At 39.5% G+C, this 25,161-nt stretch overlaps 2 protein-coding genes across 5 annotated transcripts in view; one reads left to right on the top strand and one right to left on the bottom strand.

The window, feature by feature from the left end:
• Positions 1-1,884, top strand: part of SEC61G (SEC61 translocon subunit gamma) — a 192,924-nt gene extending 191,040 nt beyond the window's left edge. For both annotated transcript variants that reach the window (XM_069859762.1, XM_069859761.1), the window contains exons 3-4: positions 848-950; positions 1,777-1,884. In XM_069859762.1, the coding sequence (XP_069715863.1) occupies positions 848-950; positions 1,777-1,786 (113 nt within the window). In that variant the 3' untranslated portion in view covers positions 1,787-1,884. The remainder of the gene's footprint in view (positions 1-847; positions 951-1,776) is intronic.
• A 1,062-nt stretch (positions 1,885-2,946) lies between these two features.
• Positions 2,947-25,161, bottom strand: part of TPK1 (thiamin pyrophosphokinase 1) — a 293,667-nt gene continuing 271,452 nt past the window's right edge. For 2 of the 3 annotated variants that reach the window (XM_069859753.1, XM_069859755.1), the window contains one exon: positions 2,950-3,516. In XM_069859753.1, coding sequence (XP_069715854.1) covers positions 3,398-3,516 — 119 coding nt within the window. In that variant the 3' untranslated portion in view covers positions 2,950-3,397. Of the gene's footprint in view, positions 3,517-25,161 lie in introns of all 3 variants that reach the window. The other variant, XM_069859754.1, reaches the window with a different exon arrangement.

The following is a 25,161-nucleotide window of genomic DNA, read 5'->3' as shown; positions in this document are numbered from 1 at the left end:
ATGCAGCAGTCAAGTTTGACTGATTGTAGTCAACTTGGGCGAAATTCTAGAGGAAACTGTTCCATCATCTTGGAGGACACACTTCATTTTGGGAGACTCAAAAGGAGCTAGGATTGCTTTTTGCAGTGCCTATTCAGTACTTAATAGTTATCAGTGACTGCCTGATGGGGACAGGAAAAACTGTCGCTGGAAGTATAGAAGAGAAGGTTCTGGACTTTCTCAAAGGTGTTAAGAGAGAAGCTATAACTGTAACTAGAATACAACTGGTTTTCCTACTGGTCTTTGTTATGATGCTTTACTCACATGCTCAGGATGAAGTTTAATGACATCTTTTGAGATCACTTAAGGAACTTCTTCATTGTCAGTCTGGCAGGGCGTTGACCTTCTTAGTCAACTTCATGGTTGCTGTCTTAAAATAATTGATACTGTCACTTAAGTACTCATTTTTTACAGGGACTTAAGATGCTGTCTTTCTGTGACAGACATAAATGCAGCTTTTTCATTTTTGATACTGTATTGGGGATTGTTTTCAGGGTTTGTGGGGATGTGAAGGAAGTGTAAAGGAATAAATATTCCATGGATTGCTGTGCACTGTATTTCTGATTCTGCTTAATCTTCAAAAATACTAAGATTGGCCATGCTTTGTGGAAAGCATCATCTTCTCTCTTAAAAATCTCATCTGTCTTCTGAAAAAGTGGATTTGTTTCTGAACATCAGTGCAGTTTGCTTTTGAACTTCTTACTGTTTTCTGAAGAGGGAAAGTGCAGTGCACATTTGTAGTGTACAACTCCTGTATGACATACACGAGGCTTCCCAGACTAAGTTTTTTTTTTGTTTGTTTTTGCAGAGTTCCAGAAGATTGCTATGGCAACAGCAATAGGCTTTGCAATAATGGGATTTATTGGTTTCTTTGTCAAATTGATCCATATCCCAATCAACAATATCATTGTGTAAGTAAATATGACCTTCAATATCACTAAATTTTACATTCTTTCAGTTTTAAACAGAGGATGTTAGTGAGCCGTATGGGATCCATGTTGCTTTGACATCTGAGCCTTTGACTTGTTAGTGTAGTATGACAGGTGTTACTTGACTGAAAGGACTCAATCAGGAAGTAAGTTATTAATTTAGCATCTGCAAAATATTAGATAGTATATCAGGTTTTTTTTCGAGCATTCTGCTTCAGAACTGAACATCAAATATTTTGATTTCCAGTTCCTGAGTTTGTGTTTGCCCATAGAACATTTAACTTATTTGGATCTTGTGTAGTCTTACTGTTTCCAGTTTATAAATTGGATTCCAAAGAAAATACATGGATGGCAGAGAAAACCGAATGATTGTGCTGGAAGATTACAGGGCACAGAACAGAGTTTGTCCTGTTTCATATACTGAGTGCTAGATCTGTTAGGAATTTTGTTTTACAAGTAAAGCATGCTGTAAAATATATTCTAGAATGAATGTTGCAGCATAAAAAACTTAAGGTTTGTGGCAGCCATGGTGCTGATGTATTAACACTACCAGTTAAAACTCCTCAGGTTCTTCCTTTTCCAGCATTGGAACAGGTTAAATACTATTCCATGACTGTGACATGTGGCTTGCTTATTCCTGTAAGAGTGGTCTGCTACGCAAAGAGAAATGTTTGAAAATAGGAGATAAGATGTAATGGTAGTAAAGGAGTCCTAATAAGGCAGTGGTGGGAAGATAAATTAAGACTCCAGATGGGATCACTTGATCACACTTGATCAGTTGTAACTGGTTACTCTGTTCTCTCAACAGAGGCGGCTGAACATTCATCACCAAGAACAAGACGATGTGACAGTTGCTATAAAGATTTCATTGCTTTAACTTGTTTACTATTAAATGAGCTTAGTTTGGGTTTTCAAACACTGTTGTCATCTTTATTCCTCTTTCAAAGTGTATACAAGAATACCTGCCTACCTTACAGGTTTGGGTTTTTTTTGTAGTAGTACTACAGTGTGTTTGGTTTGGTTTTGTTTTGTTACTTCTTTCAACCCTAGTAGAATCATTCAGGTAGGAAGGAACCTTGGCAGGTCTCTAGTCCAACCTCTTGCTTAAAACTGGGTCAGTGTTGCATTCTGACAAGGTTGCTTAAGGCTCTGTCCTGTTGGATATTGAAAACCTGCAACGGTGAAAACTGTACTGCCTTTCTTCAGAAGCTGTTCTGATGCTTAATTTACTGCTTGGTAAACAGTGTTGTTCCAGCAAAAGCAGACAGCAAGAAAACGGCATTACTGTATCACCTCAAGCAGCAATTCAAAAGTCTATCAGCCGGAATTCTTGTCACTAATTTCTGGAATCACTGTCATTACCCTTAATTTTTGTCTGCATTTGGAAATCCTGTTAGGTTTTATGTACTTCACTGGGAAAAAGACTTTCATCAAATAAAGAACTTGCATTGCCAGTCCTTATTCTTATGACATAATTAAGAGAGCCAGACTTGGTTACTAAGATGTACAGTTTGAAGTTAGTTTAGTTGCCAGAGAGCAGTTCTTCAGTGAATCAACAACTTGCTCACACTGTTGGACAGAATATACATCCATTTTGGATACTGGTTCTGTAAGAGAACTGCCCAAAGAATTATAAGCAGCTCTGCATTTGTTGACCTGGAAGTTTACATTCTTAAATGATTCAATGTTTTGATTTTAAAAACTAAGCCTGCAGAAATTAGTAGATGCAGTGCTCTCCCTGCTTCTTCTGCTTCTTTGTATTTCCCTCTAAGAATCTTATTGTAAGTGTTTGGTATTTGCAGATCTTAAAACGCTACCTCTTATTAAAGATTATAAAAGCACTTAGTACTGGGAAATCCAATACTTACATTACAGCAAACCTGAAGATCCTTCAGTACACAAACTTGCTTCCTAATCAGAAAAGTTCAATTATTACTTCTCTTGAGAAATCTTGACCAGCACTTACGTTACAAACCAGAACAGAAAAAGTGAGATTAACTCCTCTTAGTGCTATCACCTTCTAATATATTTGTACTACGTGGAACTATGTACTAGATTTCTTTTTGGCTGAAGGGAAAAAAGTAGTAAAGTAAAATAGTAAAAGTAAGAGTACAAGGCTTTGTAAAAATAACCTGCACTAAGCAGAAAAAAGAAGCAGTTTCTTTATGTTCGCTTCTGTTTGTGATTGTATTGGGTGGCAGCTCATGCGTCTTCTGATTATGTAGTGTGAGGTACCAGTATGAAGCACTCAATTAGGGCTACTAATCTTGATTTCATCTCAAGTGACTTTTATTTCAAACTTGTTTTCCATTCAGTGCATATAAACCAGTGCCTGCTTATATCTTTAGAACAGCTTTACTGTCTCAATTCAGTAAAATTTTGCAGTCATTTGAGTTGAGTCAGACCAAGAACATCAGCTGTAGCTCATCTTATCTTTTGATAGCCATTGTCCACAGCAAAGGCTTGTCCGTCTCTATGGTCACAATCCCGGAGTCATCATAGGTGTTGGAAGTACTGATGAGGGTTCCAAACTTCAGCGTCTGGTTAGCTGTGAAAAGTAAGTAAAGAGGCTTAGTGATACTCTTAAAACAAATGCATCAATGTGCATTTATTATTCTAAAGACTGCTGCTCCTGCAAAGAAGGAAAAACCAGCTGAGTAAATTTGACCCAAATAAACAACATCTAAAATAGCTCTGTTAAATATTAATTAGAAGGCTTTTATGAGACTATCTGATGACCTGTAGAGGAAATGAACTAATTCTTAATCCCCAAATTAGCCTTTTGAGTTTACAGCACATTACTATGAAAGCAGATTGTCAAATGTTCCCCAGAGTTTCACATCTGGAAATTTGTATTTCATTAGCATCAGCTCAAGTACCAGTGCTAGAAAGATACTGAAAGTAAAACAAGGCAGAGGATCTTACTGTATTTCTAAACGTGGGATTTGCTTTAGCTCAGCAGCAAGCCTGTAACCTTTTAAAGTGTGAACAGTTCTAGTGTGAAGGCCAGCAGTTAAAAGTGGTATTATTTAACAACTTTTGCTTTGAAGTGAGTTGACTTGCATCTTCTATTACATGCCTAGTGAGGTAGGTGTCCATGCGCTTTAGAAACCAAGTGGCACTGCTCTAACAAATAGCTGTCAATTTTACGAGAACTTAATGGTGCAATCGTAATGATAATTTTTAAATACCCATGAAGTTTTAAACAACCATTCTGTATCGTTTTAGCTGACACATTTTAAGGGTTATGTAGACTTAGCACAAGCAAGAGACCAAAGATAAAAGCTGAGATTCACTCAGGCAGATCAGCAAGTCTTTGTGGCCTGTCAGAATTTCCAAACTGTATATTAATACTGAAGGATGAATACTGTAGATTTGCTCTTAAGTAGCCCATGGCAAATGGAGATGTTCTAGTGATGAAGAGGTTTTCAAACCACATGAAGTTCTATTTTGTGATTTGGCACAGGAGACAACTATTCCAATTGTGGAAGTGAACATGGGCTATGGTAAATTTGGGTGTAGCAATGATTTATTACAATGCACGTTACACTGTCTACCCATTGCTGGAAGTTGCACAGGAAGAACTGATCTTGCCAGGCTGTATGGCTTGAAAATGAGAGACAGTGTGACATAAGGCAGGACGGACAGCGTGGGTCAGTGTCTTTTCTGCCACATCTGCATTTGCTGCTACTTTTTCCTACTCACACTCTTGTTATTAGCCTGAAATGAAATGAACTGAAGAGAAGGTTCCAGCTGCTAGCTGTCTTTGGTTGGAACGAGAGAGTAACACCTGAGTTTCACTTCTGCTTTAAACCGAAGAGCCCTGCCATTTGGATCTCTTGGGAGCTTGGAGCATAATTGCAATGCAGTGCAGAAGTTCAGCAAGGAAAAAACAGAAAAAAGTACTGTACTTGATCAATAATGTACTGAAAATAAAGGTGCTGGATTCTATCATAATGATTTTGGACACACAACAGTAGTAGGCAGGCTCCCAGACAAATGCCAGAATGAATGTTATCAGCAGTGGCCAATGGGGTTATGCCTTGCCAGAAACTGATGCACTGGATGGAGTTGCCAGAGAACCCAGATTTTGCCCTTTGCAGTCAAACAGGTTATTTAATGAACACATGGGCAGAGTACCCTGTGTAAAAGTACTCCCACAATAGTGTTCCAATAAGTGTTATGGTCAAGTTATAAATCTTTCCAATCAGTTTTAAGTAAGAAAGAACCTTAAAATTCTTTGAAGTATTTGTTGATGCACAAATTACCCATTTTTGGTTACTGTATTTTGGAGCTTGTAGCGGGGGAGGAAGGACTATGTGGATCAACTCTTCTTCTGTATAAACCCACTCATTTAGTATCATCTATTACTTTTTGCTCTAGACTGTCAGAATAATTCTTAATGTTTCAGCTTTGCATATGAAATGAGAGCTCTGTAGAAGGCAAGAATTAAGAACAACATGGCAGCTTAATGAAAAAATCTAAAGCAGTATTTCTTCATGCATAAAATTAAGTTAATCTTGCCTTTTTTTCCCCCTTTCAATAGAAAGTTCTTGCCCACTAGGTGGAGCCTTTTATCTTCCTCAGATTTTCTTATGTGCAAGGATCACAGTTTGAAATTCTGAAGTGAAAAAACGCATACTATGAAAAAGTACTGCTGATTCACGTGGCTCAAATGGACTTATTCCAAGTACTTGGTTTCACAACCAGCCAACATTTCAACTAATATGATTAAAAATGCATGTTTTGCATTCAATAAATGATCAGTAATTAAAGTGCAAAACTAGGTTTAAGCCAGTAAAAAAAATAAGAGGATGTACACACCTCGTGCTTGTAGGAAAACTTCCTGCTGTGTCATGCATTATGATGTGAGGTTTACAAGGTCAAAGAAGTGGGAAGTTTTATCAGTTCATACCTGATCCATTCCTTTTTTTTTTAAATGGCTTTCAGTCTTACTTGTTAAGTCCTAGCAAGAACTTCTGTCTTGGGAAAAAGCCTATCACAAAAAAATGCCATTGTTGCTATCGAGATTATTTTTCTGAAGTGCATTCCAAAGAAAATGAGCTTTCTATTTTCTCATATTTAGTATTTGTAGTTTTGACAGCTAGCAAAAATTATTTTAATAAAGGATTCCACTTTGTGTTTCTTTTCTTAAATCTAAATCTCAAAACCCCCAGGATTTTTAGAATTCTCTAAAAAAAATTTAGTTCACTAAAAATTTTCTTCTAGACAAACAGTAGTCTTTTATTTTTCATGAGAACTTTCAAGAGCTGATTTTGATAAAACCAGAAATGATTAATCAAAAACCAACACCCTTGCTTCCAGCAGCATTAGACATTTCCCCCCCACCCCGTGAAATTTTGCTTAGCACTTTGGTTCCAATTGAACTGTTTGAACTGTTGATTGTTGATGAGAAAAACACTCTACCCAGCTCCTCCAATGGAGCTATACTATTTTTCATTACTCTCTGTATCTAAAGTCCGCATGTCCCAGTGGCACTCAGCTGAGCTGGCCAAGGAAAGCCACAGGGGTCATGAGTGGAAACATGAGAAGGTAACTAGGTAGTAGCTCTGTGGCTGGTTTTGAAGTCTGATGACTCTGGACTTAAAAACTAAAAGCAAATGCAATTCCTGCTTTTTTTTTTTGTGGGGAGGGAACCCCTCCAAAACTGAAAAAAACAAACCTCAAGCAGCAAAATCTGTTATGAGACAGTTTTTATGGTGCACCCTATGTTCTTAACAGTAATGAAAGATTCTTATTTCTGTCTGGTGGCTTGCAATATATCACTAATACAGACCTAAACACAGGCAGGGCTTATTTTCATGGGGTGGTGGAGGAATGTTTTCCTAGCAGTTTTTATTTTGTTTAGCAGGTGGTTGAATATGTCAAGGCTGAAAAACACTGGAAATAATTTGAAGAAGAAACGTGAGGGCTCATAGGTGAGCTTCCCAAAGGAGCGTAATCACAAAGATCATTATTTCTTGGATAACCCTTTTGCTGACCAAATTATATGACAAAGGACCTTTGCCCTATAATTGTCCCAAAGGGTGTTAGCCTGGCAACTGTCCACTTCCAGTATTTCATTGCTCATCTTTTGCTACTTTTTTTTAGATACAGAATTCTGAAGATGCCATGTGGGAAATATTAATCTCAGATGTAAGATTCTGAAAGTTTATATTCCTGTGGTTGCCAGAATAACATTTGGAAATGTGAACCAAATGCACCCTATAGGTAATCAAACTATATAAAAAACTGCAATCAAACAACAAAGCCCAAACATAAAAATGCATTTTAAAAACTCTTGTAATAGTTATATCTCCGCAATGGTTGGGAATTTTATATTTTAGTTGGCGGTGCTGAGGGTGATGTGTTCACTGTTGCACTGCAAGCTTTCCACCTGGAAATGGAACAAGTAGTGTGGACTGTCATTATAACTAGATTGGGCTTGTTAGGTGCTGCAAAAACACTGGCTCTCACTATCCAGTAACTCCTCTTAATAACCGCATGCATGATGTAGTAGAATTATTAATATTCCTATGACTTCAATGTACTATGAGATATATGTAAACTCAGTCCAGCAGAAGAGAGCTTTATATCAAGGTCTCCTGTATTTTTTACGCTGCACTTAAAGAGGGCTTGATGGAGGCATATGCAGAGAAAAATTTCTTCTTAAGTGCATCCTATATGGTGAAAGCAAATTATGTCATTAACTTGAAAGACTTCATTGGACAAGCAGGCCCTCTGGTTATTCCTATATCTATACCAAAACCACGGTGGGATCTGGAAAGCTGAGAGGCATTTAACTGCTGTATCTAATGGTCATGCTGGAAGAGGAGTTTATGAGGTACAAGTCCTTCCTTACCAGAAGCAGATTTAGTGAAGGAAGTGATACTGGTGTGAGAATGGATGAAGAGTCATGCTACATGTCTATATGCAAATACCTTTAGGCTAATGGAAGCCTTTTAGAAAGCCCTTGAATGCAGTGGCATAGCACAAGGATCCCCACTTCACAGGATTTCACCAAGTCAGTCACAAATGACTGAGAACAGAACACTGTCACGATAAGCATATCCCATATAGGTATCATGATATCTATGCAATGCTTCCTTATCTCAGCTGCGTGTCTCAATTACTTCTTGAAATATGTAAAGTCACACCTTGCCTATTCCCACCACCAAAAATAGAAATAGGCACAGGAATACAAGCAGATTGCCACTGCTAGCATGGATGTTTGGAATATCAAAATAATTAATTATTAATGAAAAGCTTTATTATAGTGAATGTAATCCTCTTCCCCCTAGGCAAATGCTTCATCAAAATGATAGAAAATTAAGATCAATAAGCTGAACCACAAGATAAAGTGAAATACTGAATTACCATTTGGTATCCTATTACAGTTTATCTGGAGAGGATTTCCCTGAAGTTCTGTGTTAGGAGCAAAAATCTGCATTTAAATGGAGATGCATTAGTAATGCATGAGCTAGTACTTTGCAGGTCACCCTGTGTCTGCAGAACAGCAGCATTAATTTTGCTATTTAAAAATATAAATCAAATAGTTTATAGCCTGATTTTTCTTTCATTCCTCCTAGTTTTACACTTGTGATTAGACTGACTTCACTGGAGTTAATCTGGAATTACACTGATGTTTACAAAGGAAAAAGGATGCTTGATCCCTGTGCAGTGGAAACTGCAAAATTGGAAGTTGCAAATAACAGTAATTTACAATAAAATATGAACTATTTTCAATCCTGACACAACACAGAAGTGCCATAGAAGCTTGCCTAGTTCACTGACAGGGGACAGGTAAGTCTGTCATGGCATGGATCCCTTTACAGCCGAGAAGAGTTTTGAATAAGGAGAGATTGTGTTGAGCAATTTTGATAACTATTTTAAGTTTTGGTACCTGGTTTTGTGGCGCAGATGAATGGTTTGTAGTCTCAACAGGTTAGTATAAGCAGGCTCATGAAAGCATCAAGAGGATATGGACTGAAGGGGACCCAGCAGGCCCAGCCAGCTGGTTATTCCACCGGTTCAGATGCTGGCAAAGGCTCTGGGCCGGGACGCTAAAACACAGGCTGCCTGGCCTCACATGGGTGGGAATTCAAGAGGCGACAAGAAAAGCACTGGCTATCAAGGCCTATCAATTTCATCTAAAACCAGAAGAAACTACATTAACAGAACTGTGTGTTCTACCCTGGACAGAAACCACCTGTGTGGGTGAGCCTTCAGAAATGCAAATGGATGCCAGAAGTTTTCACATTTATTTCCAGCCCACATTTTTTCCCTACATATTTTTCTAGCTTTGTAATCACGATGGTACTGTAAGAACAGCTCAAACTCCTCCTGTCACATCACCTGCTTGGTGGCAATTTAAAATGATAAGCTGATATAAATAATGCTACGAAATAGAGCACTTTCTACACTAATGCCTCTGCCGCTACTACTGCTTCACCAAAATCAACAAGTCATGAAGTGCAGGAAGTTTCTACGTCTATTGGCAGCATTTAAGCACTAGTAACAAGATACGCTCCAGCATTTGTTCAAAATCACTTTAGCCTCTTAATTTAAAGTGGACCGGAAGGTCCGTCATGGAAACTTTATATACAATTTTCAGTACTGCCTTTCCAGTCTGGAAAGCTGAACCAATACTACAGTTGAAGTGACTTACCAAAAATGCAAGTATAGAGAAAGTCAGGGAATTAGCTGGTCTGGAAGATTGTTTCACTAAGCTAAAAGCAAAGACGGGTTATAAAGTAATTTAAAGAATTTATTTCAGCCAATAAGAAGTGGAGTGTTTACTTAATTGTTGATGCGTTCCACTAAGTTTGTATAATGTTTATTATAATACTTAGAACTCTGAGGGGCTGTACAAGTGACAGGTACTATTAATAATAGTCTCAGAGCACTAAAGAAACAGCTGCAGAAATAAAATAAAACTTCAGTTTGACAGTCACTACTGTAGATATCTTGCATATAATCTAGACAAAATAACTTGTTGCTATTTCAGACTGTCTCTATTTCGTGTTGTGAGATAAAGAATGCTATTCTCATGAGAAAAAAGGGCAAGAGTAATGCTGAGATGCATTGGCTAATGAATTGTCTTAGTTCTAAACATCCATAAGACGCCTCAGAGTGCACATAATCCTATTACACTGCCACACTTTAGAGACATTACTTAGTCACACAAAACTGAGAATGGCAATCTGTTACAACACTGAAATCTAAGATTAGCTAAAACCAATGGCATTCTCTCTTGGCATGTAGGTCTGAAGCCCTGGTTTGACATGACAGCAAAGAACCTTAAAATACTTGCTATTTTGAAAGCTGTTATGCTGCCAAGCTGATACAATGCACCTAATGGTGAGATATATTGAACTTGTTAGAGGTCTTCACGCTGCCCCTGGAACACCTCCTGCGCGGGGAGAACCAGGGCTACATGCACTTCTGCACCGGCAGCCGCTACGCCTACACCTTGCCTGTCTTCCTCAACGGCCCCCACCGCATCTGGGGGCTCACGGCCATCGTCACCAAGCTCACCCTGGAGCTGCTCACGCCCGGCCGCTACCGCATGAAAACCCACGTGCTGTCCCACCCCAGGAAGAGGTGACCCCCCCCCAGGGCCACACTTTTGAGGTGGTGAGTGCTGGAAGAGCTTCCTGGGAGCAGATCGTGGTGTCCCCCTTCACATGGACCTCGGAAGCCACCAGGCCCGCGGGTGCCGTCAAACACTGTGATTTGGTTAAAAAAAAAGCCATATTTGGAACCTCTCATGGCACGAGGATGGGACTCGGGTCCCACTGAGGTGCTGAGAGACATGGGTTAGTGATTGATGGGGATGGTTGGACTCGATGATCCAGTGGGTCCTTTCCAACCTGGTGATTCTGTGATTCTGTGAAGATATCAAATCATCCTAATAGATGACCACACACAGTGCTGCAGAAAGGAGTGAAAATCCCCATACACTTATCATCAGGCTATTGCAAACAGGGAAGAGATACTGGGGAAGAGGAAGGACAGACAATCTTTTCCTGACCCAGATCTCAGGGCTAGTAAACTATGTCCATGTACTCAGGCTTTGAACAACTTGGCACTAGAAAACTTTTCAACGCAACAAGATCCAGGACTGATCCTGATCAACGTCTTGCCTCTAGCTACAGTGTAGAGCTCAAAGAGGACCACTAGGAAGCAAATAGTTGCCATCTCATCTGAGCGCTGGTCAGGGTGCAAAAGAGGATGATACCTTCTGCATGCCCTGCCACGCCGAATCCCAGAAGAGCTGTTTGCACAGTGGCTTTCAGAGGGCAAGTGTATCAGCAGTCTTGAATGCAAGCAGCAGCCCCTCTTAGCTACTAGCACTTACTGCGAATAACTGACTTTGATCAAATTAAATCCCTGACAAATAGTTTTATTATGCAAGCTTTAATAGCAAACAGCATCATTTCCCAAAAGAGTTTTATGGAAATATGATATTACATTTACAAGGAAAAATGAAAAGAACAAACTAGAATATTAATCCTTATGCACAAAAGGCACCATCAATAAAGCAGCTGTGCTTTTGTCTAAAGCATTTCTCTGGAAGTGGGTAATTATTATTTAAAAAACCCACACTGATCTGCTTCTGACAGCTCACAAGGTACATGTTCATCTACTTGCTCTGCCTGACAGCTGATCTATTCTGAGCATAGGTGACTAACTAATAAAGTCTATTATACTTCTAATAGAAAAGTAATTCCATTTATCTTTACTCTTCCTAACAGAACTGCTTCCTTTCACTGCATTGGGTGGGATGCTGTAAGAGCTTTCTAAAATGTGGTTATTTTCACCCCTACAGTTGCTGTGTATTAGTTAGAATTTCAGACTGCTCTGCTTTCTTCAGGAAAAACAATTAGACACAGATAATATCACCCTGAGGATGAAGCAAAAGCAATTATTTCTGTTACAAAATGTCCCCCTAGATCTGCATGTGAACAGCTAAGCTTTTTTGATTTTTAATTTTATTACTCTGTCTTTCTGTTAACAAATAATTAATATGATTACTAACACCCTATGTACCTCTAATGTCTATACTATTTCAATTATAAAGCCATTACTGATGCTTACTGATTCTATTCCATTTATCTTCAAACTTCCGTGGCAAACTTACAACATTTGTTGACATTCCTGAAGCTGCAGCTCCTCTAAACTTGCTCAGAGGAATCCAGCAACGTGTATCTGTGCCACCCCTGAGACAGAACATGAAATTCAACAGAAGACTGCAAACCATGCTGTTTTTAGTTCAGAGGCACTCAATTGGATTAGATGGCTCTCCATGCCCTCCGAAAAATAAAGGACTTTTAAAATAGTGTAGCCCACTGTGTCTTTGCAATCTTCCTACTTTCTAAGCTACAAAGTCAGCTTTTAAAAAAAAATTTCCAACAAAAATGTACCTTACAAAACAGCCAAGCCTATTTTAGCTAGCAGTACCGGCTTCTTCCACTTCAGTCACTATTAGAGCACTTTGCTTCATGAAGGACATGGGACTGGCATCAGCCGTGTATACGAATCAGTAAACCAGTGCATACGGCTCATTTAAAGTTTTTGTCTGTTTGCTTTTGCAGTCTTTTATTAGGATGCAAGATTCAGATTTGTTGTCAATGCTGCTGAATACAAACAGCTTCTATATAGTGTTTGTCTCCAAAATTCAAAAAATAAAAGCACAAACCCAGAGATTCATCATTAAAGACAAGTCCTAAGTAAAATTGACTGTCAAAGACTTAATTCAAGTGGAAAACTAGCTACTGGGGATCCTTTAGTTGTCCATTCTGGAAAAGTTTGATTGATTTCAAGTAACGATTTCCAATGTGAACAATGCTCTTCATGTTGCTGTGCTTCCTCCTCCTGACCTTTGAAAGGCCTTTTTTTCCCACTCCCCTGGTGCTTTTGCAGGCTAGCGATTCATCCTCTACACCTAGAAACAAGTAACGCACTTCTAGGGCCTGTAATTGTTAAGGACTCAATGGTTTGGGGGGTGTTTTCTCCCACTGCTTCTTCTCTGGGGAATACTGTCTTAGTAGGCCTAGACCATGCTTTCTGCCTGGGCTGAGCGGAATTAAAGGCTTCAGCATTAATCATGCAGAGCCATGTCAGGCATTGCCCAGGCCAGGTGGTGTAAATGTTTGACCCTTGAATGCAGAGGCTAAACACATTACTAAACTAATGCAGTGCTACATGGTGCAAAGACATTAAAGTTTTAAGAGTGCAATTGATTATACGTAGTTCAACTTTCAAACACATTGGTCAAGATAGATTGCAACAGTCACGCTATGGAACAGTGATGCATGTCAGCGGGCTCTCTAGTTGCACTGTACAGAGGACTTTGGCTTTTAACGTACCAATAAACCACCCCTAATACACTGCAAGAAGTGGGAAGGAAAAGGAATTACAAATCCAGTCGTCATGTGAAAAAGACTAAGCCAACTACATTACAGCTTGTCTACTTCTGCCAACACCAACTAATTTCTAGCACTTGGGGCTGAAAGACCATGACGGCTGCAATTGCCAAGTAAGGAAATATATCCTCAAACAGTCTTTTTTTTTTTTTTTTTAGGCTATAGGAAACCTCTGTAAAGTGAATCCAATTTATAGCCAAGGATGTTCCTTATCTCACCTGAAATTACTGTCATCTCCAAATATTTGTCATTCCTCATTAATTACCAGTGGCTGAAAGGCATTGTAGGAGAAACATTCCTATCAACAGCTAAGGACGCCACCTTTCTGAATTTTATTTTGAACTTAAAAGCAAGCTTATTAAATACGCTTGGATCTTATTTGACATTGATTTTCCCATCCTGGCCATTTGGTATTCTCTACATTTTCCACTCTTTGTTTTGTATTCATTTCACAAAATGTACGATACCTAGCAGAATTTCATAGACATTAACATCCTGACCAATTGTTTCAAATCACCAGATGTGAAGTACTTTATTATTTTGGAAATAGGGAAAATCTTACTGAAAGCAATATTATCTTGGAGGAAAAGCAAACTGTGTGAAGAATTACTTTAAAAACAATGATAGCGGCTTAAGTTCCTCTTAAGTTCACATCTTTCTTAAAAGAATCTGAAGGATAAAAAATAGCTCTGTAAAAAGTTTCAAACATTCCTTTAACTACTGCTATGGGTTTCCCTACCAACAGTTTCAACAAGTCTGCTGCATAGTGCATGATGAATGTATCTACAACTAGTGCTCACAGGAAAAAATTAATATAGCTATAAATCCTTTCATTTGAATTCTTCTGTGCTCTACTATCTTAAATGTTCTGCAACATCCAAATAATAAAACCTAAACCTCCGATGTCGACACGCTTACAAAGCAAGCAGAAGTGCCCAAGAATACATTGACACATCTAAAGATTAATTCTGGGATATTCTAGTCAGAGCAGACACTTTTCATAATAAACCAAATCCAGAAGTCTCAAAGCAAGCAAGACCTACAACTCTATCTCAGCTCTTGGAAGGTGCAGAGAAAGACACATATTCCTTCTGATATCATAACTTTAGGAGTATACTACTACAAAACATCCAGTGACATAGAAGAGGCCAGTGTATCTCTGAGGTAACCCTCAAAACCTAGAGATGTCTCATGCAAGCTTTGGACCCAAGATCATACTTGGTGACCACTGAACAATTATACCTATTTTGTAATTTAAGGCATGGTCACCTATCAAAAGGTGCCTCTGCTATGGAATAGGCAACACTGTTCTTCTAAAACCAGGCAGGCTTGTTTTGAGACTCATCCAAATAACATGTCATGCATGCCCACTACAACGCATACTTCATGAGACCAAGGGAAGAACTTTGCAGTGACCCTTAAAATCAGCCAGGAAGAAAGTCTGACGAGTTTAAACCTTACTGGAAGGTGGGTATAGGAAACAAAGTAAAACACCAACATTTCCAGGCAGAGCTGGAGAACCTGGTAAGGTCTGTACACAACTGTTATAGATGAGCCCTGCAGCAATGAGGTCTGTACATGGCAAGAGGTTTGTCATGTCATGTGCAAGAATGAAACCTGGATGATAGAGATTTTGAGGTACAGGGCTCATTTACAGGCACATAAGTAGAAAAGACAGCAATAATGTGTCAAGCCAAAAAGCTCTGAGCAAAACCACAGTTATATGGCCCTTTGAAAGGGGACCCATAAATAGTCATAGGATTCTCCAGCAAAGCACAGGATCTTTAAAGAAAGTCAGAATGCTGCAGAAAGCTCTTACTCAAATAAACCTAAAATCAATCAGCCATAAAGGATGCCTTACCAATGTTGTACACACAAACTATACTGGAAGTGTACCGAAGGGCTTGAAAACAATACTGCAGAACAGATAAAGTCCCTAAAATCTATCATTTTGAGAAAGGGAAGGATTACTACCAAAGATTTAACAGTAGAAAAAACATCCCTTGGAAAGCTTGCCTTGCTGTAGCACTCTAAACTCACTAAATGCAGTTTTCTGGCAAGCTTCTGTTGCCCACAGGTAAACACTCCTATTAAGAAGTTTTGTTTCCTCTCTTGGATTATGGACTTCAAAAGTCAGGGGATACTGAAAGCTACACTGAGACAACTCCTGTAATTTGTAGAGGAGAGAATGGACAATATCACTGATGTAGTGTAATGAGCCATTTCCCTCTTCCCTACTGTGATTAATGGTGTGGATTGGAGGTCTGCTCCTGCACTGATAGACAGGATTCTGGCCCTGGAGGCATGCCCTATATATAGCGCTGTGTGAATACACGCATGAGAGATTGGCAGGCAGAATCAGCTCTGGCAGCCTTTGTTATTGTCCAGTTTACTCTTTCCTGAGCTTCTCTAGCTTGCACAGTCTGTGTAGCCTCTGGGAAAGCAGCTTTAGAATTGGCTTACTTGATGGAAAAAGCTGCTCTTCTTGATGCGTAGGATGCAAAGTAATGTGACAGTGATTGACAGCTGGGGGTGGGGGGGAAGAGAGGGAAAATGAGTTAAGTCAGGGCATTGTGTGAAGGAGCAGAAATGAAAAGTAAAAATAAAGAAAATTCCTCATTACTACAGTATGTGCACAATGGCAGAGATAACGGTTGCTGTTTTATATAATAATAATAATCATTATTAAAATCAGTTAAGTTGACACACATTTATGATGACACAAATAGTACCTCAGTGATTACTGGATGTGTTTCTTCAAAATTTATTCTTCCCCAAATAGGAAATAGTTAATAAGTTCAGGAATTTGCCAGTATACTCCCCCTTCACATTTTTTAAACAGGTAATGTAATGAGAATATAACCCCCAGGGCCTAGTCCTATCTACTCTTCCATTGATACGCACTACGTTCCCAGTGCATACATTTAAGGGGAGCCAGAATTTGCCTGCCAGCTTCTTATTCCCTTCTGCCTCATGCTATGGAGCCAATTGTAATTTTTATTGAATGGTGCAATTACATTGCAATATACCAGGCAAAAGTGTGCCGCTGCTTTTGTGCTTTTTTAGCTCAGTTCTGAAAACAGAAAGAAAAAGCTGCAATTGATACCATCAGTCTTTTTCACATTAAACCAAAAGGTAGCATCCAGAGAAACTTCCTTCCACTAGAAATATGAGGAACTCAAAATTTGGAGTCTTTCACTTTTTTCCTTTAGGAGATGGTACATCCCCAGCAAAGACATCACATTTTAGTTTATCTTCAGCAGATTGTTAGGTTCTGGACCACTAGCTTGGAAAGCTGAAGTCTTGGGGAAAAAAAAAATAAAAAAAAAAAAGAGGAAATGATACCAACTTGAAGATACTTGTGGCAAACCCAGAGATATTAAGATACATCAAGGAGGAAAGATCTTATTTGAACGAATCCCAAGTGGCTTTTATTCTCTGTGCTGAGTAAAATGCCCATTTCCAGAGCTCCAGGAGACATGCTGGAAACTACTACTCGTTGCTATTCAGAAATAAAAATTTTACTAGCGTCTTATAAGAATATGTCATGCTTGCATTCAGCCTAAAGGAACTACTTCCATCAGTAAACAGGTTATGCTGCAGTTTCCCTTCTGCTGCGTATGTGCATGAAGCTCTAGATAACAAAGTCATATGAAACAAGGTTAGGAGATGACATGCATAGCAGTTGTCTGTCTGTCAACACAGAACCCTTTTCTTCCAGGACAGAAATAAAATGTTGGATGTTTTATGATTAAATTCATAGCTTCTACAGGTACTAGTGTCAGACCATATGCTACTGCACACTCAGTTTGATGCAGCTTTAACATCAGTATTTTAACAAGTTCTGCAAGGAATCATGATGGTCTAAAACATTAAGCCCTCCCCTCAAAACCCCTTAATTGCCAGCAGCACTAATTTCAGTGTATGCCCCTCTGAAAACCCCTAACATTTTATAGAAGGCTGTAATCCAGGGTCATGTTTGCAAAAGATCCGCATGTCAAGATGGGTCATAACAGGTCAAACTTTGAATGCATTTTCTGCTTTGATATCACCTACTAGAACTCACTATCATTCCTTTGGAAGATCAAGTTCAAACAGTACAAATCTTCAGGCATTTGAGTATACTTACTGTTACCTTAAGGCATAACTGCAATTCCAGGACACGTGCATGCTCATCTCTAGGAAAAATTCATACCTTATTTGGACCTTACCTAGTTGGTCTAGTTTGCTGTTCCTTTCTGCAGGCTGCAGTTCAGAGAGGTACCAAATCATGTGCTTGAGCTAAGTCCACACAAATGTGTCACCGATATACTAAAAACCTTAGCACCCAGCCTGTGTTGTGCTGAATCCAAAGGATTCCTTTTAAAACCTCTGACCATATAACATGACGGAAAAAGGACAGAGAAAACTGTAACCCCTGACAACAACATTTACACCCACTTGTGCCTTTAATTCTTGATTTAAAAAGCAAGAAAAACAAGATAAAATTTAGCGTAGCAAAGCCCTTCTACTTTTAAATTAATCTCTCTATTTATAGCCTTAATAATAGTAAGACACATCAATAATAACATGGTATGAAAACTCCTCTCTCCTTTCCCCAAAGCAGTTTTTCTTACAATGATTATGGTAATTTTTCTTGTCTCTTGATTAAACGAAGGCGGCTTGCTTCACTTAGCTATAACTAGCTTGAGCCAAGCTGGCTTTACATTTTGGCATACACACAGAATTCCAAAACCAAAAAACCTTTGCTAAGAAAGTACCAGCGTTCAAAAACTACTAAGTCTTGATACTGTGTAGTCTTTCCCACTTTCCTTGCAGCTTGGTTATGGAGGAGGGAAGTTTTTTCACTTGTCACATTAAGCTGAAACTGGGTTAATCTGACCCTAGTGACAATGAGCCAATTTCAGGAACACGTGAAAGTCCTGTGCTCCTTTTCAATAAATGGTACATGAAGGAGTTATCTTCCCCCGAAACCTCTCAAACAAATTCCCACCCCAGAGATGTATGTTTAGAAATTCATCCTATGAAGTGATCTAGACATTCTGATGGCTGCAATTTATCAACATAAATTACTGCAATTTCACAGCAAAGCGTCTGTCATAAGAAAACACCATGTGCCTTAAATTGCCTGCTGCCCTCTTCAATAATCAGCCTAGTTTTTAAGATCTAGAGATCTGCTGGTAAAGGACACCTCGGTGCATAGAGCGACAAAAAAATGAGTTTCATACACATCACTGGAAATGTCTACACACTGCTGTATTAATCTTTAGATTGGGGTCATTTTCCTCTTGAGATATGCTAATAGATTACTTTGAGGGAAAATGGGGAAGCACACCCAGGCAGGGGCCTGCTTAATACTAAGCAAGCTTGCCTCCTTCCTTCTTGGTTTAATCCTAGGAAGTATCAAATGGCCAAAGCTACTGTTAACTCTGTGTTGACTGCCACTGAGGCAAAAGCAGTGCACAACATGTTAGTTACATCAGTCTCCCCCTACATCTTCTCAAGCACCCTACACCGTAAGACCCACGTTGGCACTGCTCCTCTTCTCTCCCTGATTACAGCCCATTTTTCTGGTTCCAGCACCATCACCAATCTGCCCGAGAGCTCTTCAAATCCCTTACCCAGCCTCCTTTGCATTTTTCTATATTTCTGTTTTCTCTGGGAACCAAAATCTACTCACTTCTGGAAAGGCGCAGGAGAAAGTGGGCAGCCTCTCACCCCTTGTCTTTTCTCCTGTGAAGATTCAGATTCTAGATTACTGCAGATAAAAAAGACTTTTTCTCCCCTTTTTCCTCAGTCCCTCTGGATGAGTCTCAACATGGTCCCAGACCTTCAGCCCAACATTTTAATGTTCTTTTGGTTCAGGATCTTTAAAACTACATGAGGAAAAACATTCACGAAAGTGCCTTGGAGGGACTTACGGAGAGAGGTGGCCTCATGTTCTTCAGTACAGCCAGTCCTCATTTTTATAGTATTCATTCCCATGTGGACTTTGAAAACTCTGAGCACCAGCAGCACAGTGAATGCCCACCACTGTGTTTAGGGGCACACCTCCACCCACAGAGCAAAAATTAGGACTAGGAACTGAAATCAATGGAGTTCCCATGGTCCAAATGACCGAGAACAATGCAGTGCCCTGCTTTTGCTCTTTGCCTATGGAGGATACTCACTGGGTTCCTCCTCTTTCACTATATGCTTTTCATTTTGCAGCCAAGAAGATGGTCCTTCAGGGTGAAAAAAAAAGCACATTGTGCTTTGCCACTGCTGTATCAGCTTGAACTGCCTGTGGGGGCCATATCTATACTATTAAACTAAAGCAGTCCCAAGCTACTGCATGGTATGCTGGCACCCAGCCTGCCTCTGGCATGACTCAGAAACACCAGCACAGGGAAGGACAATTCAGGGGTTTAATGAGATTGCTGCTTTGCATCTCTGCAGCTCTCTGGTGTGCTTATACCTCCAGGGAGCCTCAAAATTAAGACCTACAGATGTATTTCTCTCTTTTCATGGTAATCTCAAAACATTTCCTCCTGTATAACACAGTATGCACTGGCAATGCTGAGGTTGAAGGGCTAGGATTTTCACTGCATCTTCCTCCTTCCAAGATACTGATGTAAGCTTTTATGTATTATTGCCCCTACAAGTTTCTCAGAATGAACCCAGCTTTTTTTAAATGACGACTTAATGTCTTAAAAGTTTTAGGGTCTCTATTAGCAGTTACGAAAAGGTACAAAGAAGGTGGCCACGTTTTGAAATTTTTGGTACAACACAGGCTGGACTTGATTAAGATAGAAGAAAGGTATCTATATGAGAAATAAATTAAAGTATTACCAGGTAGTCCCAAAGATAGTGGGACAGTATAATAATAACCAGTTTTAATATATACTTTAATGGTCCTGTTCTAGTTCTCATTTATTTCAGTCTTGAATCCCTAAATGTCACTTGTCCTGTGGGAGACTATTCAGACTCTCATTGATATTAATGGCATCTGCATCACAGAGCCAGCAACCCCCTCACCAGCATCAGACATTTAGAGCTTTAGAAAGGGGAGGCTCTTCCATTATACTTTAGCACAGACTGTGTGAAATTCTGCCTCTCTATGCTCTGGAAACATCTCCCCAGCTTCACAGCAGGAATGCCTTACTCAATGTGCTGTTTCTTGCTGTTCAGATGCCACACACTGTATTTTGCAGAACACTGCCCCTCCCTTTCAGGGTTGTGGCAGTCCCACAATTTCATGTGGGGAAAAGAACTTATTCTGCTTCTTTGCTGAATGACAAAAGTCTGTACTGGGAACGCCTTCCAAAAAGAGACACTGAGAAACAGCAGCCATATATACTGGTCCTACCTGGATGGCAAACCACAGACGAAGTAGGTTGTGGCTGCCAGCACATCTGCACACAACACTTCGAGCACAAACTTTGGAAGTTTTTTTTATAGTAAATAAGTAATAATCTTTGTTTCCAAAGCACTGCACAGGGAGAAAGAAAAAACAGCTGGGGCACCCAGTGACATTATGGGGGATAGGGTGAAGGTAAGTTGACACTGTTTACTGCTTCATTACAGCAGAGCATCTGCCACATCATTAATACTCCAGGACGACCTGCTCTCAGAGCTGTGAAGGCAGCAATGATTAAAGCCAGTTATGATTGGGGAAAACGCATGTTACGCTGACCTCAAAAGTGTAACTCAAAATTTATGCTGCTACACCCACCAGCTGAGTGGTCTACACTCTAATTCAAGGAACCATCTGCATAGATGTAGGCCCAGTACCTGCACAGTTTCAGGAGAAGCACCCTGGACTTAGCAGCAACATGACAGGAAACAAAAGATGGTCTACTGTCAATTCCTCCTGCCTGATAAAGCAATTTCAAGTGAAGCTTATGACCTGGAGGGGTAAAAAGTTTCTGAACCTCAGCCTTAGAGAGGCCTCTTCACTGACCCAATCAGCTGTAGCAACTCAAAGAAGCCACCACAGGCTGCTCAGGGCAGTTTTCTTGTAAACAGACAGCTGTGAACATAGGAGACGACAGTGGCTTCCTGCCAAAAATCTGCATTTTAATAACTTTGTAATTGCATATTTTTGCAATCTGTTGACTCTGACTTATTTTAAGAACATCCAAGGAGTAAAACAGTATCACCACCAGATTTTCTGGTACTTTACATTTCATAATGAAGTTTGCAACAACTCAGTAATTACTGCGAATAATTCATAATAAGGGTTATAATCATGTGACACATTTTAGTGAATCCCTGAAATTTAGGATGTTTAAGTGATAAAAACAAAATCAAAATTAAATTCAATAGTAAACATTAAAAGAAAAATAATTAAATTCCATAATTAAAAAAACAGATCGTGAATCCAGTCTGGGTGGTGGTTGTGTTATCAAGCTCGTGTAATTTCATTAGAAGTGATTTGCTTTAAAGACGAAGCGTAATTTTAATGAAAATGGCCATGATGCTGCAAATGCCAGCAACCATAGGCAAAGCATATCAGGAATCTCACTGCACCATGGGACAATGCATGTGCAATTATTTGCAAGATTATTTGCAAGATTAAAGTCACTGCACTGAAAGAAACAGTCATCCATGCCTCAGCTCACTGTACCCTTTTCATCATCCAATATTCTGAAACTATGGTCCCTAAAGCAGGCTTTTAAGGGACAGCCACAAGACACTTAACTCCAGTATTTCTTTCATGCACTAATATCGTTTGGGATATCTTGAAAATCTTGTTTCACTTGAAATTGAAATAATAGGCTTTTTACATCTTCACTCTATACAGATACACTGACTGACCATCAGGTCAATCATCTGAACTCCAGTGCTTAAAGAGAATAAGGCTTGTTGCTCTATTTCATGAGAGGAAGAATGAAAGCCCACTTCTCTTTATCCCTTTTCCCAAGGAGGCAGCAGGCTGAAATCAAAATCAAGCCTCCAGCTTCCAAGACTTCCAAGACTTCCAAGACTGCTCCCAAGACTTCTAAGGAACCGTCTCATGATAAAGCAGATAAAGACCTAAAATATATGCCTCCAAAGGTTGATCAGCCTGAATAAGCAGTGACTGACTGCTCTTCTTTCCCCTTCCTGAAAAGCTGCGACAAAAGACCTTCGTGAGCAGGTGAATTTGCCAGCCCCAATATAGACTGGGAGGGTCAGAGAAAGACTGCCAGAGGCATGGTTTAAGGTATGACTACCCAATTGCACAGCTCAAGAAGTGCAGGGCTTTTTGTCATGTCCTGCCTCTCCCGACACTGTCATTCCCTGCCATTAGAGTTCACTTCCTTAGCAAGGTGTACATGTTTGCTAGCAAGAAAGGGAAGTATGGGTGACAGATTTGTCACATATAATGATACACAGATGTGATTTTCATTATGCTTTACAAAAGAAAACAGTGTGTTTTAATACAATTCTGAAGAAATGTAAAGTAAATGTAAAAAATGCAAGGAGGTTGTTTTTTGTTTTCTTTTTTTTTTTTTTTTAACTGGAAGGTTTAGCAGTCACCGTCTTGACAGCTTGTTGCAATTATTTTTCTGTTATTCAATTAACCTCTTAAATATTCTCTTCAACAGCCACTACAGGCACCTTAGCCCTGCAGTCTGAAACAGTCTAAATGACACCTCTAACATACAATTTTTACCAAAAATGAATGGAATAAAGAGAGAAAACAAACCACAGTGACAAACACCAGAGAATAAAAATAAGATCTTAGAAGGATGGCAGTCATGGTAGATAAGATAGATTAGTGATGTATGTGGGATGCAATCTCCCCCTGTTGTCCTAATACCACAACTTTTCTAGTGGCAAGGGAAATGTAACCGTCTTTTCATCTCCTTGTCAGCTCCAGGGGGCAAACCAAAGCTTTATACACTAACATATGTAAAGTAGTAGACAGTGAAAGACCATTTTTGAAAGGCTCTCCATCACTCATCCACTAAAACACCTTCATTGTTATGGCAGCAACCACAACACTTTCTAGTAGGGGCTTCCAGCAGCTGCCTTGAGGCTTAGTGATGCCATAGAGGAAAGTAACATTTAATTTTACTTCTTTATTGGTAGGTGGGAGGGAAGGAACGTAACAAATGACCCTTGACATAAGGCATTTCACGGAGAATTGACCAGTTGGGATTAATGGCCCTTAGCTGCATTTGAGCTATAAAATTTTTCAGCCAGCCATTAATTTTCAGGAAATGTTCTGTGCCTCAGTCATTATTACTTAAATAAAAACATATATTGTATATATGGTCAAATCAAATCATGGCTAGGATTTTGTCAAGCGCAGATAAGGGTGTAAATTTACTGTGTTAGTAAAGCTTCTTTTACATTCAGATAACTGTAGTTTGGTAGTGGAAATGACTGTTAAACATGCCCTAAGAAAATGTCCTTGCTTTGTCCCTGTGTAGAGTGATCACAGGATTTGAGGCCAGGATAACTTAAAAAAAAAAAAAAATCATCATCGGTTACCTTAATTTTTCTGTTACAATCATGAAGAAAAGTAGGGTACATATACATAAATATTCACTGTAATTATATTCAACAATATGTATACTTATTGCCTCAAAATATGTATAGCATATTACACAGTGAGTGGTGCAGTATTTTTTAATGAATTTGGGCCGACTGCATTAATTATGCTTGCCAAAGCTCTAAGCACATAGTGCAGATCATCCTAAAGAAAGCTAATAAAACTTCCCTATCACACTTATGTTTCCTAGTTTTTGCCACACACTGTAGGAGCACCAATTTATGAAAAAGGAGTTTAACAAAATTTTATGGAAGCTATGGCTTGCAAGCCTGAGTCTGTAAGGCCAGGTACTCAGCTGCCATCAGTGAGACCACACGGTGATTTGAGAAAGAGAAAAACTATAACCAATAAAATTTTAGAAGCCTCTATAAATGACTTAAAATAGATTTTCTGTACAAGTGCCTTGACTTGAAAATCTAATGGTAAGGTCTGGGCCTTAGATAAGTGTATGGTCTAGTATAATTAGTATTAACGTAGGCTTTTTCCAATACAGAAAAAGAATTTATGTTTACCAGAGATTACAAAACATCTATGTAAAGCCAAGGATGATTCACAGATATCTGACTTCAAAATCTTGAACACTTTCTAGATACAGAGAAGAGATGTTAGTTCGTGTCTGGAGCTGTTTTACCTTTATGAGAGGTACTGTTTTTCTTCCAGCCAGCCCTGCGCAGCACACCAACCGAGGTAGGCTGTCTCCTTAGGTGTGGCCCCACTGAGCATGCAGCAGAGCACGGATCAATTTTGAGATGACAAGAAAGACATGGGAAAGCTTCACCTCACTCCTGCAGCCACCTGGTCCCCAGCAGCAATGGGGGACTTATGCCATTCCCTGTCTCTGAAGAAAGGCAGGGCTGGAGATCAAGCATTTGAGGCTGACAGGGCATCTGCAGTGTCACCTCAACACCCCTGCGGGGTGATACAGGGCTTTACACCATTTTTACAATACCACTTGTAGAAAATGAAGGAAAATGCACATCAACAACACCCATCTATTGAAGGGCAAATACCAATGTTACTGACACTTAAATGCTGTACTTAATTTCAATTCACAGGCACACTGTCTCTAACCTCTCTCACTTCCCTGCACTAGTGATGGGCTCCCCAGCATCCTCCCTATGGTGTCCTTGAGGTGCTCTGACCATTCCTCCTCCTTCTCAAAACGCAGCCTTCAATCTTCTCCTCCATCTCCTGCATGGGCAGGCATGATCCTCCATTGAGTTACCACACGCATCGCTCT

This window comes from Phaenicophaeus curvirostris, chromosome 6 (genome assembly GCF_032191515.1).
Source record: "Phaenicophaeus curvirostris isolate KB17595 chromosome 6, BPBGC_Pcur_1.0, whole genome shotgun sequence".
NCBI lineage: Eukaryota > Metazoa > Chordata > Aves > Cuculiformes > Cuculidae > Phaenicophaeus > Phaenicophaeus curvirostris.
Note: the sequence above shows the minus strand (reverse complement) of the source record. Positions and strands in the feature narration are given on the sequence as shown.